Source organism: Helobdella robusta (genome assembly GCF_000326865.2).
Source record: "Helobdella robusta unplaced genomic scaffold HELROscaffold_3, whole genome shotgun sequence".
NCBI lineage: Eukaryota > Metazoa > Annelida > Clitellata > Rhynchobdellida > Glossiphoniidae > Helobdella > Helobdella robusta.
The window spans coordinates 2,592,959-2,608,894 of record NW_008704501.1 but is presented as its reverse complement, the minus strand read 5'-3'; the positions used below and the strand labels follow the sequence as shown (position 1 = coordinate 2,608,894).

The 15,936-nt window shown below is 30.3% G+C and overlaps 2 protein-coding genes across 2 annotated transcripts in view; both read right to left on the bottom strand.

Moving 5' to 3' along the window:
• The window catches only part of HELRODRAFT_142806 (hypothetical protein), a gene marked incomplete at both ends in the record, with an annotated part of 4,600 nt that extends 1,793 nt beyond the window's left edge, over nt 1-2,807 (bottom strand). Inside the window, 2 exons of the mRNA XM_009021167.1 lie at nt 1,883-2,053; nt 2,637-2,807. Coding sequence (XP_009019415.1) covers nt 1,883-2,053; nt 2,637-2,807 — 342 coding nt within the window. The remainder of the gene's footprint in view (nt 1-1,882; nt 2,054-2,636) is intronic.
• A 2,434-nt stretch (nt 2,808-5,241) lies between these two features.
• Nucleotides 5,242-14,766, bottom strand: HELRODRAFT_188550 (hypothetical protein). The gene is made up of 10 exons (XM_009021166.1): nt 14,567-14,766; nt 9,589-9,702; nt 8,974-9,069; nt 8,426-8,886; nt 8,241-8,351; nt 6,923-7,092; nt 6,728-6,854; nt 6,493-6,638; nt 6,280-6,378; nt 5,242-5,912 (listed from the first exon to the last, which is right to left on the bottom strand). The coding sequence occupies exons 1-10, from the start codon at nt 14,591-14,593 to the stop codon at nt 5,797-5,799; spliced, it is 1,467 nt and encodes a 488-aa protein (XP_009019414.1). The 5' UTR covers nt 14,594-14,766; the 3' UTR covers nt 5,242-5,796.
• Nucleotides 14,767-15,936: the final 1,170 nt, after the last annotated feature.

The window sequence follows — 15,936 nt, the reverse complement described above, 5'->3', positions numbered from 1 at the left end:
TTCATGGTGTGATTAATAGGACGGACGCAAGGACGGGGTTGAGTGGTGGTATTGAAAGAGTGGAAAGCTTTGTTTACTTAGGGGATAAGCTGAATGCGGATGGAGGATGTTTGAGCGCAGTTACGGCTAGAGTTCGTGTGGGATGGATGAAATTTAGGGAACTGGGTGGGGTATTGTGTGGAAAGAAATGGTCAGTGAAGATGAAAGGGAGGGTATATAAAGCATGTGTGAGAGCAGCGATGGTATATGGTGGTGAAACTTGGGTGTTGAGGAGAGAGGAGGAAAGTGTACTGCAGAGGGCTGAAAGAGCTATGGTGAGGATGATGTGTGGGGTTAAAGTGAAGGATAGGAGGAGTAGTACAGAGCTGATGTCAATGATGGGACTGAATGAGGACATTGTGACATTGATAAGGAGATCGAGATTGCGGTGGTATGGACATGTGTTGAGAAGGGATGAAAGGGTCGGGATTAGGCGAGCGTTGGAGTTCGAGGTTGAAGGAGTGGTAGGAAGGGGTCGTCCGCGATTGGGATGGAGAGAGCAGGTGGAGAATGACAGGGTGAAAGCGGGGTTGCGTGATACTGAGGCGAGTGACAGATGTGGATGGCGTCGAGGGGTATTTCGGTTTCATCATAGGTAGCCAAACGGCAACCCCCGATCTCGGGGAAAATGCCGTCTAAACGTGTGTTGTGTTGTTAGAAAATGTATGCAACCTTTCTTTGTTTATTACACAACTATAAACAAATTTCACTAAATAAAGAGAGGCTTTGGTCTTCAGCCCCGGGTAGACCTTGGTTGAGATCATCTTCTTGTCTTATTCATCCAATCATTTTCTTATGCTATCAACCCCTCAAGCCAATTATTCAATTTTATTTTACTTTAAATTTAAAACATAATTTGACCTCTTTAAACTGCCTGGTTTAAAATTTTAATTACGACTAGAGATCCATTTTCACATTGTTTGATAACTTTTTGAATGCTCTGTAGAAGAATATGTACTGTATTAAAGTATAGACCTACAGCTATTGTTGAAACTTCACCATTTCAAAATCCAAAACACCAACTACAGATAAAAAACTAGATAAAGTGCACAACCCTCATGACGGATATTTCGAAAATGCGAAATCATAACTTGATATAACTGAAACACAAAATTATTCAATCTAAATTACACATTAATCTGGCGATCCTCATCCTCACGTTCCACACTCATTTTTATGAGCAAATGCCATATGGCCATGTATTGTATTTGTCGCTTTAGTGAAGCGATAAGACGTGGAACAAAGGTTGATTCATACAAATATACCTTCTACCCGAATCAATGATTTATTTGCAACAAAAAACAATTGATTACAAAATGGCGAGCTATCCTAAAACGCAAATTCTACAATATTCAACAGCGGTTCCAATCTTTTTTAGATACCTAATTTTTATTCCATTTTTATTATAATACCAACTTCTAAACTAAAATCTGTTTCTCAGCTAATGATAGCATGCAACAAAAACATTTATAAAACTCAAAAAATCAAACAAAAGCAAAAAATGAAACATTTTTTTCCAAACATCGAAAGTGACTCACAGCTGACCTGACAGGATGGTGAAGTTTTAATGACATGATGCTACTGCGAGTCTACATAATCTTTTCTTATCGATCAAAGAGTGCATTTTAATTTTTAATTTCACAGTGTAATCAATTGACTGTGGTGTGAACCGACCCTTTCTGGCACATGCAAAACTTTCTAACTATCAGAAATTTATGAAAACCCTATTTTTGAAATGTAGCATAACATTAAAAAATATCTTTTCTAACTGTTTTATAAAGCCAGGAGTTAATATCAAAATGAAACAATGAAACTCAATTTTTAAAAAAATTAATAAGATCACCTGTTTTCCAGGATTATGCAATTCACATTCGGCCATCCAAGAAATTATATTATCAAAAGTAGATTTTCTAGTGATGTCGTAAACATAAATAACTGCATGTACATTTCGATAATAATGTGGCACCATGCTTTTTCGAAACCTCTCCTGGCCAGCCGTGTCCCATATTTGAATCTTACAACAAAATTGTAAAGCAATTTAATGATTCAACTTACATATAGATATTTATAATGATCTTATAAGTTCTTTTACGTTTTAAAGAAATATAGCTCAATAGAGGCGCTTTACAAATCTACAATGCATTTAAAAAAATTGTTAACTGATACATTTTTATGTTTCAAAAACCAAATTATAAAGATAGTGGGTTTTTTCGATAAGTTGTAAGCAGTCATTTGGAAAAACTAAAAAGTTAGAAGGACGTAGAGCTACATAAGCAATAACATTAATAAAGCATTGAAAAATGTGAGGCCAAAATCATTTCACAGTATTAATGAAATCCAATTTTATTAGGATTTAATTTAAAATTCTAGAAGATATTTTGTTCTCATTACTTTAGTTTAAAAAAAAATCAGAAATATATCAACTACAGTACAAGTATCATAGCACTTAACATTAGTGCAAGTACCATGGCACGTAATATTAGTGCAACTGTCAGCACTGAACTTCAGCATAAGTACCATCAGTGCTAGCATAGTAGTCCATAAAACATAATCATATGAGACAAAATGCATAATTACAAAAAAATAAGCAAAATTACTTTAATGCATTCATTGGCTACTTGGACATTTTTTTCTCTGAAATCCAATCCAACTGTACTTTCAGGGTTTTCAGGAAACTTGCCATGACAAAATTTGGAGGTGAGACATGTTTTTCCAACAGCTGAGTCTCCAAGAATAATGATCTTATAAGTTCTTTTACGTTTTAAAGGTGATTCAAACTTTATTGAAACAAATCCTGAATCTAATGCTGAACCTGGCTCAAAAGATTCAGTGGGATTTAAATGAAGTTTTGATGGCAATAATTGAGACATTGCAAACTTGAAAATCTGTGAAGTTTATAAATGTTATTTAATTTTAATGAAGTGAAACTGTTCAGTTGAAAATCAAAAACAAACTATCATTGTTGTCAAATAAATATTAATTTTAATTTGTTTCATTACAACAATATTCAAAAATTTTGCAAGAGTCACATTTATATTTCTGAAAAGAGTTTTGGCTCAGCAACGACACAAGTAGAATTGACGAGTTTCACAGTCACAATTCAAAAAATTATTTAAAAAGATAGAACAAAATTAAAAAACAATAATTAAAACAATTTAAAATTTTAAAAACAAATAAAAAACGTATAAACCTATGAACAGAACAGCCTTATGTAAAGTACTTGAAGATGAAAGCCAATGTGTATAATCAATAAGCTCTTTTATTAAATCTTCTAGTAATCTGTTGTCTTGTTCATTTGTAAAAAATAGCTCCAGCAAAATTGAATCAAAACAAAAGTAAACTTTAATGCATTTTATTTTCTGAACTTCAATCATTCAATGCTATAAAAATGCAAATTTAATTAAAATTATTTTAAAACGAATTTATTTCAAAAGTTATTCAGATTTACAAAAATATAAAACAATAATTCAGTAATGTCAGAACAAATCAAAAAAGAAATAAATATATCTATGCCAACTAATTCATAGTGATAAAATATTTTACAGGAAATAGCAGACCGACTAGTTTAGTCTTACTTGTGATTTTTAAGCACTAATAGAAGTAATTAATTAATGGAAGAAAAATAAACACTAGCTACTAAACTTAAGAAAGCAAATTAGCGTGATAAGTAATTTAAGAGTAACATTGGCATACAAATGCCAACAACAAAAATTGCGATCAAGCAAAATTAGTAAAAAAATTAATTTGTCGTGGCAAAACCAGAGATCTGCCTTTGCTGTTGGGTGTTGTTAATGCTGTTACTTAATTACTCTAACTAAACAACCATCTAACCATAACTAACCCTAACTCTGAATTTTGTTTTCTTGTGAAATATAAAGTTTTAAATAAATAATTAAATGTAAAAAAATTATTAAACAAGATTTGATTCAAATTAAAACTTTCAATCATAGTTATGGTTTCAATAAATTTTGGCTTATAGTTGTTCTTTAATTTAATTAATTCAAATTTTTGTATAAGCATGTCTTGTGTTCATCAAATTAAATAGCATAGATAACACAATTATAAAAATAAAAAAAAATTGTCTTCCTAAATTCAACAATCATTCCCTGACACTAACCAACCCACAATTTTTTATACAAAATATCATTATAAACCTAATTAAAATTATTTTTTATTTCATAAAAAAATTTTATTTACAAAACTTCTATCTCTCTAAAATAGCTTTTAATTAATTAAATTAATTTAAAACAAAAACCAAATTTTCCATAGCAACTTGCATTCAGTTTTTCACAAGTAAAAAAAATAAGTTATTGCCAATACTCACAAGTTAAGTAAGATTTTCATTTTATGTTTAAGACTAATTCACTGTTTAATTTAATTAATTATTAAATTAACAAAAAACAAAATAACATTATAATATCAATTTAATTATAAATTTAAAAACTGATGCAACTTTGACTTTGCCCACCTAATTAATTCTTGCATCATATAGCAATTTCTAATTCTGGTCGCAATGTAGAAACAATTGAATGATACCTCCAACCCAACGATGATAAATAAATAATGCTTTGTTAACCTGACACCGCTAGTGTCAGTGTTATAGGTAGTGTTATTCTACGTATATAGAATATAGAATAGATAGACGACAAACACAAAGTATGAACTCATTTTAATTTACGTCGGCTAAATCAGACAAATTTAAAAGTTTGCAATGGAACACTCGCAAAACTGTATGGAAAACCAAACACTATATAAATAACCCTATTGTGTCTCTTTTTTATACGCCCTACTGGAAAGAAGAGATGCAATAACTTTGTGCATTCATTATATTTGATGCTATGGGACTCCAGCGGGTGATCCTTCACATTGTTAAAATAGTGTAATGATGTAACCTATACCAGGTCAATGTTCGTTCAGATCAAACGCTTTACGTCATATCCCGTGCAATTAAAGGAGTGTAGACGATCGATGATCTACCCTCTCAGAGAATACACTAGACACTAGTTTCAAAAATTTTGATCGCATGACCGATTATATCAAAAAGTTAAAAAAGCTAAAAGGTCTATTAGTCTTTCAAGGTTCAGTTCATAGGAAAAATGAGATTTTATTCTTAATGTATGAATTCAGTTCATCTACACTTAATAGCAGCCAAATTGAAACAACAGCTGACAACCCAATAAACTGATCGAAACGTGTTAAGTGAGGAAATCATCAAAATTTTTGCTATGCACCTGACAAACTATCGACTAATTTTAATGACAAATTACATGAATTTTCGAGATTTTGAAAAATGGCTCTCAACCTTGGTTTCCCGTTTACACAATACCCTCAAGTTTTGACTTTGTTAAGTGAAGACACACCATTAACTTAGGAATTAAGTTATTTTAACAAGACAAAAAAAATTATATCATCACAGGTATTTGATAAGTAGCACATTTAATTTAATTTTTCGCGATAGCAGGTAAAACCAACTGGAAGCCGTAACTTCACCGAAAAATTACCCTAATCAACTTGAATCAGTTAAGTAACTTTTCGTTGTGAATCAGCAAAGAAAAATCAAACGCGCCGAAAAATCAATCAAAACCCAATCAATTAGACATAAAGTCAATTTTACTAAACAGACGTCTCAACCGTCATTAAAAACATTATGTAACGTTATTATTATTACTATTATAATCGTAAAAATAATATATATATATACATACACACATATATGTTACAGTCAAGTTCTTATACATGAGTTCAAGTTTTTATATATTAGTCATCAAATGTTATTTTTTTTCCCTTGAACTCATCAATTGTTCCTTTGTTTTTCTTTTTTGCATCGGAGTCAGAATTAAATCCTCCTCGGCCTCCTCTGCCGCCTCTCCCACCTGCATGAATGATGATATATATTTTTAAAAAATAATATAAAACAATGGAAATTTATCATGTTGTTTGATCAACTGATCAGAATTCTAATAAGGAAGCAATTGTGACACAATTGTGGCGAAATGACATGTACACTTTTGAGGTAAAGTTTTATATTTAAATTCAATCCAGTCAAAATGTGTCATTAAAAAAATTTAGTGAATATTTTTATAAATAAACATTTTGCTTTAATAAAAAATATTAATGAAAAAACAAGGTATGTTCTTTTATTTGTTTGATTGAAGAATGTACACAATCGAAAAATTAAGCAAAATGCATTTAGCATAATTTGCAAAATCGTAGATAAAAAGAAAGTTATAAAAAACTCACCTCTGCCACCTCCTCGGCCTCTGTTGTCAAATCCTCCTCTTCCACGACCTCCCCCACGACCTCCACGATCAAATCCTCCTCCTCCTCTGCCTCCTCTACCTGTGAACAATTCAATGTAAACTTTAATACACCTCATCAATATAAAAACAAAACTAGGAATAAACATCCACCTCTATATAAAAGCAATTAAAAGTTATTGAAATTAATAAATACCTCTGGGCCCACCTCCTCGACCACCGCCAGAACTATTGGCACCAACTCTGTCCAATTTGATATTTCTACCATTCAAATCAGCTTCTCTGAACTCTTCTAGAGCTTTCACTGCTTCAGCTTCAGTGTTGAACTCAACAAATGCAAATCTGTAGTTCATGAAAGTAATTCCATTAAAACAGAAAACTAAATGGAAGTTGGGAAAGTTTTATTAATATGACAATAAAAAATATCATACCCCTTAATTTTTCCATCATCATTTCTAGGTAGTCTTACACTGCTGCATCCAAAAAATTCCCCGATAGTATCTTCGTCAGTTCCCCATGCCAAGTTGCCAACAAACAACGTCCTACTATCTCTTTCTTCTGTAGTTGTAATAATGAAAAAAATTTAGGAAATAGTTCAAGTGTAAATAAATGTACAAAATATCTACCTTTGTCCCCACCACCCCAACTTTTTCTGTCGTTGGACTGGCCCTCTTTGGGTGCATTACGACTGCGAGCCAACTCAACAGTAATGGTTGCACCTTTGAATTCAGCTCCACTGTGCTTGGCTGCCTCAGATTCTGTCATTTCAGAGTCCATGGTTAGAAAGCCACATGTTCTGTTGGTTAGATAACATGCAAAGATCAATCAAACAATGTATAATTATATTGCTTAAAACGTGTGGCATCGTATAAATAATGTAGGTGAGTCATGGAGTTGCACAGAACTGTATCAAAAGTTGTGAGCAACAACGAAACTCATCTGTTTGTTACATTATATCCCTGGGGTTTACAACAACAAATTTCATCATTGTTACAAATATGTTGTGAAATGCCCAGGTTTCTATATTATTCTATATACTGCTGAAAATAGAAGCAGTCAAATTTCAAAACGGCAATGCATAGAAGTTATGATTAAAAATTAACTTTAAGAATAATTAACCTAGTGACTAAAAAATATATAATAAAACAGCCAGATAACACTTAACAAAATTATTAATCTATATTACAAAACATTTGATTTACATTTTAACTATAATAAACTTCATATTTATTTAAATGATGAACCCAATGATCAAAAAAATTAATAATTATTTAGCTTTTTAATGCTAAGCTTCTATATTCAATTATCTTACTGTATGATTTGTTTTATCATAAGTTTTGCAAAGTTTACATAGTAAGAGAGCACTGCGCAGTAACATAATGGGAACTACGGGGGCAGAAACTGTTTCATTGTTGCAATACCTGTACTGCATTGCTCTGGAACAACTGAAGCTGCCATTCACGCGCATATACATGTGCATGGTGCAGGTGGCATCTCTTCGGAGTTGTACAAATCAGTGATATACTCCTTATTGATGCATAATGCAGAGAAGTGGTCATTAACAACAAGGCTCCAGCAGCAACTTCACCGCACAGATATGATGGACCAAATGAAAACGACCAAAATCCTAAACCATGCAGGATTATGTGCTTAAAAGGGGCATGACGACATCATGGTCTACGTTGGTTTGGTCATGTCAAGCAAAGCAAAGATGGGACAATAATCTCGGTCACGAATCCTCAGGTCCCCCAAAGAAGTTCTGGATGCAAACAATACAGGAAGACTTGAAGGCACTAAATCTTAGGGAGGCTTGGAGACAGAAATTTATATCAGGGTAACAAAAGTCCAACCCAAAATGGATTGTTTTTTGGAAATATAATTATTAATATACCTAGTTACTTAAATACTCACAAAATGACACTGGGCAAAAAATTAGCCACTTACTTGTTCTTTCCAACCAATCTGACAGACGTTATTGTGATGCCAGACTTCTTGAAGAATTTTATGACGGCCTTGTCATCAACACCTTCTGGCAAATCTTTAACAAATAACTCCAATCCTGATTGTAAAGTTTGTAAAAAAATGTTAAGAAAAAACAATTTTCAACATATAATAGAAAAAACAACAACAAACCTGTTCTTTCATCAGCACCTCCAGAAATTTTAGCTTTTTTTCCTGGACGATCAGCTTCTTTAGTTTCATTTTTTCTCTTCTTTCCTGGTTTGGCTTCTTGCTTCTTCTCATTCTCATCACTTTCTTCTTCTTCTTCATCACTTTCTTCCTCTTCCTCCTCATCTTCTTCACTGTCATCTTCATCCTTCTTAACTTCCTTTTGACTTTTAGTTGTTTGCTTTTTGTCAGCTTCTTCATCTTCACTCTCATCTTCCTCATCGTCGTCACCATCTTCGTCGTCATCGTCATCATCATCATTAGCTGATGCAGCAGCGACTACTTGTTTATTAGCAGTTGAAGCATTATTTTTGGATGGCATCTTTTCTTCTTCATCATCTTCGTCATCATCCTCTTCATCGTCACTTTCGTCATCTTCATCATCATCATCATCCTCGTCTTTGTTATTCTTTTCTGCTTTCTGTCAAAAATAGGAAAATCAGATATTATAAAAATATTTTGATTTATATAAGAGTAAAATGGATTGAAAAAATCTAATCAACTGTACATTTTTATTTTTGTTTGGCAATTTAGTTTCTTCTTCTTCACTTTCATCTGAATCGTCAGAATCTGAATCATCTGCTACTGGGTCAGCTTTTTTCATCTGTATTGAATGTTATTGATAAAATTCAGTTCATAATTTTAATTAACTATACCAAACATAAACATAGAATTTTTCATTTTTCTGCTTTTGAAAAATAAAATATAATGATAAATCTTGAGAACGATAATTCATAATTTTAATTGTACAAAAGTATTAAAATTTGTAAACTGTTTACATTAAAAAGTTTTCATTTCAAGTCTAAGCAATAACATAGAAAAAATTATGCAGAAAATTTTTTATACTGATTCTCATGATATATTTATGACATGCATTGTTTTACTTCAGAAAAGCATCACATTTTTAAAACATTTTTTCCAATGTTAAATGGTGTGAGTCTGCTTGAAACCAAATTCGAGTCAATAGCTCAAAAGTCCAAGCTGATCTAAGCCAATGGACATCAATTAACATTGAGTGATATGATTAAAATGTATAATGAAAAATTTATTTGAAATAAAAAGAAATCAGAACCTGTAAAGTGTAATTTATTATAAATGTATAATAACGGTATAAAAATCTAACCGGCTGTGCATTGGAATTTTTGTTGGCCGGTTTAGTTTGTACTACTTCATTCTCGCTACTTTCATCTGAATCATCAGAATCTGAATTATTTATTACAGGTTCTGCTTTTTTCATCTGTAGATGTTAATAAAAAAAATTTAGTTCTTAATTTTCATCAACTGTAATCAGATGTCAACTTAGGACTATTTAGTATTATAGCACTAAGAGTATGAACACAATTTATAAATCTATATAGTTCATAAACATATACATATAGTGGTGTTAGCTATATTACTTATTTCAGCTTAAGGTTTTAGCAAAAAATTCCAAGTGAAGCTAATTTTAGCTAAAAACATATCATTGATTTTATTTATTCAAGCTTACTAAAATTTAAATAACTGATATGTTTTTATTAATCATTGTTAAAAATTGTAATAAAATAAAATTATAAAGTAGCAGGTCGCACAACGTTAAAAAATGCGATAGCGCGCGCACTCAACTTCACCGCGTTTTCCTGAAAGTGATTTAACCCACCAATGCATAGTGGGTCTTTTTAGGAACAGCTCTTTTAAATTCATTATCAAATTAGTCTGTCTTATTTGAGTTTTTTTTTACAGCACATCTCTATAAATCACCCATCTTCACTATTTTGTTTACCTTTTTGTTTCATCAGAAAATTTGTTGAAGTTTTTTATGTTTAAAGTCAGCGATACTGAAAATTTCGATTTTTTGACATGTCTAATCAAAAAAGGTAATAAACAATTTTGATTAAATTTTTTCCTGAAACTTTTAAAAATTTTAAATTGCATTATTATTTATTTAGTTAATTACGTGAAATTGATGATAGAACATCTTGTAGTTTTTTTATAAACACTAAAATTATGACTGTTCCTTTTTCGGGACACTATGCAGTGCATTGAATGGTAAATTTACTAATTACAGATATTCACTCCATGATGTTGTTAGCATGTTAGAAGATGAAAAAGATTTTTTTTCAGCAGATATCATTATGCTACCACCTGATGATCCCAACTGTTCAGATCAAGATAGTGGTCCTGAGGATGGGGAAGGAATTATTGACAATTTATCAAAAACTTTATTGAATTCAAATGCTGAAGCATTAATTTCCAACATTGAGGCAGGCAAAGAAATGCTTCAGAAAGAAGAAATTGATATGCAAATACAAACACCATTAAAAAAAAGAGTGAAAAAAAGTATATCAATTGAAAGAAATTGGAAGAAGAGTGACATTTTGAATGTAGAACCCATACCAGTGTTTTCTGAAAATAGAGAATTTGAGAATTCATCTCCTCACACTCTGTTTAAATTATTTTTTGATGATGAAATAATCAAATTCATCACTGACATGTCTAATTTATATGCTAGTCAGAAGTTGAAGCAGTTGAATGCCACTGAAGAAGAATATAAAGTGACATTAGCGGTTTTGCTCTTATCGGGTTATGCTCCTCTGCCAAATCGACGAATGTATTGGGAACAAAGCAATGATGTTCATAATTTAGCAGTGAGTAATGCCATCAGTGTGAATAGGTTCGAGGAACTTCTCAGATATTTACACACATGCGATAACGAAAAAATTGACAAAAAAGATAAAATTGCCAAAGTTCGACCTCTGTTTAATATGTTAAATGAAAGATTTTTAAAATATTGGCCAGAAGAAACTTGTTTATCAATTGACGAGTCCATGATACCATATTTTGGTAGGCATTCCTCTAAGCAATTTATAAGAGGTAAACCTATCCGATTCGGATTCAAAATTTGCATGAATATCGTCTCGGTTATTTAGTGAGTTGTGAACCCTATCAAGGAGCCACTGAAGATTATGATCCAGATTTAGGACTCGGTGGATCAGTAGTTAAAAAACTGACATCATGCCTTCCTGATGATAAGAGATATCATTTATTTTTTGACAATTTTTTCACTTCGTTCAAATTAATTGAACGACTAAAAGAAAATCATATTTATGCAACCGGTACAGTTAGAATTAACCGAATAGAGAAATGTCCATTGATGGATATAAAAGAAATGAAAAAATTACCTAGAGGCACATCTGACTATTTTACAGATAGTGATTCGAATATTATTGCGGTTAGATGGAATGACAATAGTGTGGTTTCTATCTTGTCAAGCTGCAATGGGCTGGAACCAATGAAGGAAGTGAAAAGATGGTCTTCAGCAAACAAGAAGCATGTTTTAATATCCCAGCCATATATAATAAATCAATATAATAAATATATGGGTGGAACTGACAGGATGGATCAAAACATTGAAAATTTGCGCACCAATATTCGGATTAAAAAATGGTGGTGGCCGCTTTTTGCTTTTGCTTTGGATTCTAGCATTCATAATGCTTGGTGCATTTCCAAAAAATACTCAAAGCATGAAAATCACACTTATGCTGGGTTCAGGAGAAGTGTTGCCAAAACTATATTTGGGCAAAACCAACTAGAAGATCTGAAAAGAAAATCAGTAAACCATAACGTTGAAAATGAAATAAAATTTGATGGAAAAGACCATTTCATTGGAAAAATTTCGGATGGACGAAAAAGATGTAAATTGTGCCACAAGAAAGTATCAAAGAAATGTTTAAAATGTGATGTTGCCCTACACTTGGAATGCTTTGAACATTTTCACAGGAAATGATTTACCATGAGTATTAACTCATAACATACCTTTTTAGGAACACTTTGTTTTTTGATCATAACTTACTTTATTTTTTTTAAATTTTATTTTAATTGGCTTTTTTGATGTTTTGAAACTATGCTAAATAAAATATTTCAAAATCACAAAAAAATTTTAAGTCATGCATTGGAGGGTTAACATTACTATCGCAAACTCGCGTTTTCGTCGTCGTTATTTTTGTTTATTTTTCGAAAATGCGCCCATCTATATAATTTTCGGTTGTTATGAGCGATAAAAGAAATATGTATTATTATAAAAATATTTTTTCTTTGTTGTTGTGAGTCATATTTGCAGCAGACTAATAGAGGTTGGTGTATTTTATATTTTTTTAAAAACTTAGTAAAACATGAGTAAAAATGACAATTTTAAAGAAATATGATAATTAACCATTTATTAACATTATGTAAAAATATTTTTGAAATTAGAGTAGAAGCAGAATATTTTTTTGATTTTTTTCCGTATGCACCATGCGGTCACGAAAATGCATTGTATTGGTTGTGTTTTTTCATCAGAATGTTCATAACTACTAAGTTTCATAGATGAAAACGACAATTTTAAAGAAATATGATCATTAATCATTTATTAACATTCTGTAAAAATATTTTTGAAATTAGAGTAGAAGCAGAATATTTTTTTGATTTTTTTATAGTATGCACCACGTGGTCACGAAAATCAAAGTGCGTTGTGTTGTATTGGTAGTTTTTTCATCAATCGTAGCTGCTAAGTTTCACAAGCAATGACAACAATTTTAAAGAAATGCAATAAATAACCACTTATTAACATTCTGTAAAAATATTTTTAAAATTTTTAATTTTTTTCCATGACTCCACAAGTCCACACGGTCAAACAAAAATGCATTGAAAATTGGTTGTCTGTGTTTTTTGAATAGAATAGTCATAACTATTAAGTTTCCTGCTTGATATTAATTATATTTATGAAGTGTGATAAATTGTTTTATAATTATTTGTCCTGTATTAAAAATAAATGATGCATAATAAAATGAATTTATTGTTTTACAGATATTTCTATTCGATTTGCAAATCTTTTCAAAATCATTATGCAATCTCAAGCTTTGAGGGATTTTGTAAATGAAAAGTATTCAAGATGTGTAATATGATTATTATTATTAAGTTTTATAATCATATAATGAAATATAATAATTATGATAATAATATAATAATCAATATATCATAATAATATAATAATCATATAATAATAATATATAATTATAAATGAATTATATTTAAATATAAATTATAATATATTATATAATATAAAATTATAAATACCATTACAATATGATTATGATTATTAAATTTTAATTTATATTTAATATATATAAATTATGGATATATATAATTATTTTATAATTATAATTAATCATTTATAATTAAATTTTATTATAAATATAAATTATTCATAATTATTATTTTCTTATTTTACAGCTGTTATAAAAACAAGAAAAAAAAATTGTGTTGTGTTTAATTTTAAATCGTTCTTTTCACGTCTTGTGCGCGAATATAATGCTCAATGCTCATTTAACATTGAGCGCCACTCTTAACATGGCGCAAGTTGAAAGTAAAAATAATTCTTTCAAAATTCGTTTTCTCTGTAACTATAAATGCTACAATAATAAATTTGGTATTATTTTAATCAGCAAATTTTGCTTTATATGAAAAAGTAGTTTATATACAAAAAAAAAAAATTGAAAAATCGTGCAACCTGCTATTATAAAGTTTTACAATTTAATATTTAATAATAACTAGAACAAGAATAAATACAAAAAGTCGATTGCAAACTGCTTTTTGTAGTGCATTCACGAGACTACCAAAATATGAAAATATCACTGAATCAAGCTGATCAAGTAAACGAATTACTTTAATTATAACATGAAAGAATATCTCAGAATGTCCTCGTATTAAAAAACACATTGTGATACTCCTAGCAGCAAATTGAATAGCTGAACTGTACACATGTTAAACTCTTTGATTATCAATTAATCCCTCACTCTATTGATAGAAAATTTTGATGAGGATTAAGGATTAGGATCATTTAACATTAAAAATAGTATAAACATGAAAAGAATCAAATGCCAACCAAAAAAATAAAATTTGAATGTAATTGTATTAGTCAAAATTTTGGCCAATCCTTTTTCACAAACGCTAATGGCTATTAATCAGACACAAAATAACACATAATAGTTCGTAGATAGATGATACATAATAAGACAAACTTAAAGAAATGTGCATAACCACGTGTTACAAAAATAATAAAATCAATTACAAACACAAAAACTTACTTTTTTCTTGGATATTTCGGAAGGCATTTTCGATCAGAATTCTTTAAAGCCGCAAAACGATCAAATTTCTAAAACAATTAACGACAGATAAGTTGAAATTAATCAAAAATCGAACGAGAAGCAAGCTGAAATCTAGCGAGGCGGCACGACGTAAATTATTCAGAAAGGAAGAGCTTGTTGAAATTTTCGTAATGGTAAATATACAAAGATAACAAAATATGAAAAGCCAACTTCAAAAAATGTTAAGATATTAATTTATTTAAAAAAATTATTTGTGATGCAAATTGAATTAATGTAAAAAATGTTTTTTAAATGTTATAACTAAAAACAAAACGTTTTTAAATTTTAAAACAATAAAAACGTGAATAACATGCAAACGTAATTTTCAACAAGATAACAAGATATGGAGATATATGAGAAAAGAAAGGGGCTCGGGCAACTAGACAAGCAGCAGAGTTAAAAGCTTTACTTAAAGGATAGAGTATAGATTCTAATTATATGGATAGAACTATAGCTTATAATTCTATGGATTTGTTCGAGCTATGAGCAAATAACCTTTCTATCGCTTTTATCGAGCTATCGAGCAATTGCTGTAATTTTTGCTGTATATTTATATTTTCCTGTGATTATGTATATATATATATATATATATATATATATATATATATATAGGGTTAGTAATGGAAAAGTAGCCAGAGAAGTAGGGAAGTAGGTAGAGAGTTCCAGAGAAAAGAGCCAGAAAAAGCAAAAGCAGATTTGGCAAAAGAGTTTTTTATTATACGTAGATGAAAATAAGAGCTTCTAGCAGCACTATTAATCTGAAAGGAAAGAGACATACTAGAATCAAAGATAAAGCCTAAACTACGAAACTTGTGACATCAAGAGTTTTAGAATCAGGTAAGATATTAAAACAAATTAATTCAAATATAGAAGGATTAAGTTTAAGACACATAAAGTTAGACCCAGCAATAATTGAAGAAAGACATAGAGATAGATTATGAAGAACACTATTGAGATTAGATGGAGGAAAAGAAGTATAAATATAAGAATCATCAGCATATAGTTGACTAGAGAAAGAAAAGTTATTAATAATACGAGGTAGTTTAGAGGTATAAAGTATAAATAGAAGAGGGCCAAGAATAGAACCCTGAGGTACCCCGAAAGTAAGAGTAGAGAAGTTAGAAGTAGAATTATTGAGAACAACAGAAGAAAAACGGTTACACGGCTATAATCAATTTAAAGTTTGTCTTTGCAATTTTCCTTACTAAAATTTTCTGTAAACTGTTTTATTTTCGATTTTTTAACAATTTTTCTAAACAGGAAGCTAACTAGCGCGGACATGCTTGATTTTCATCAATAATTATATTTCT

Coding starts and splice junctions, on each gene's coding strand:
- HELRODRAFT_188550 (XM_009021166.1), bottom strand. CDS start 14,593: ATGCCTTCCGAAATATCCAAGAAAAAA. Junction 9,703..14,566: donor CCGAAATATCCAAGAAAAAA/GTAAGTTTTTGT, acceptor TAACATCTACAG/ATGAAAAAAGCAGAACCTGT. Junction 9,070..9,588: donor AAAATTCCAATGCACAGCCG/GTTAGATTTTTA, acceptor CATTCAATACAG/ATGAAAAAAGCTGACCCAGT.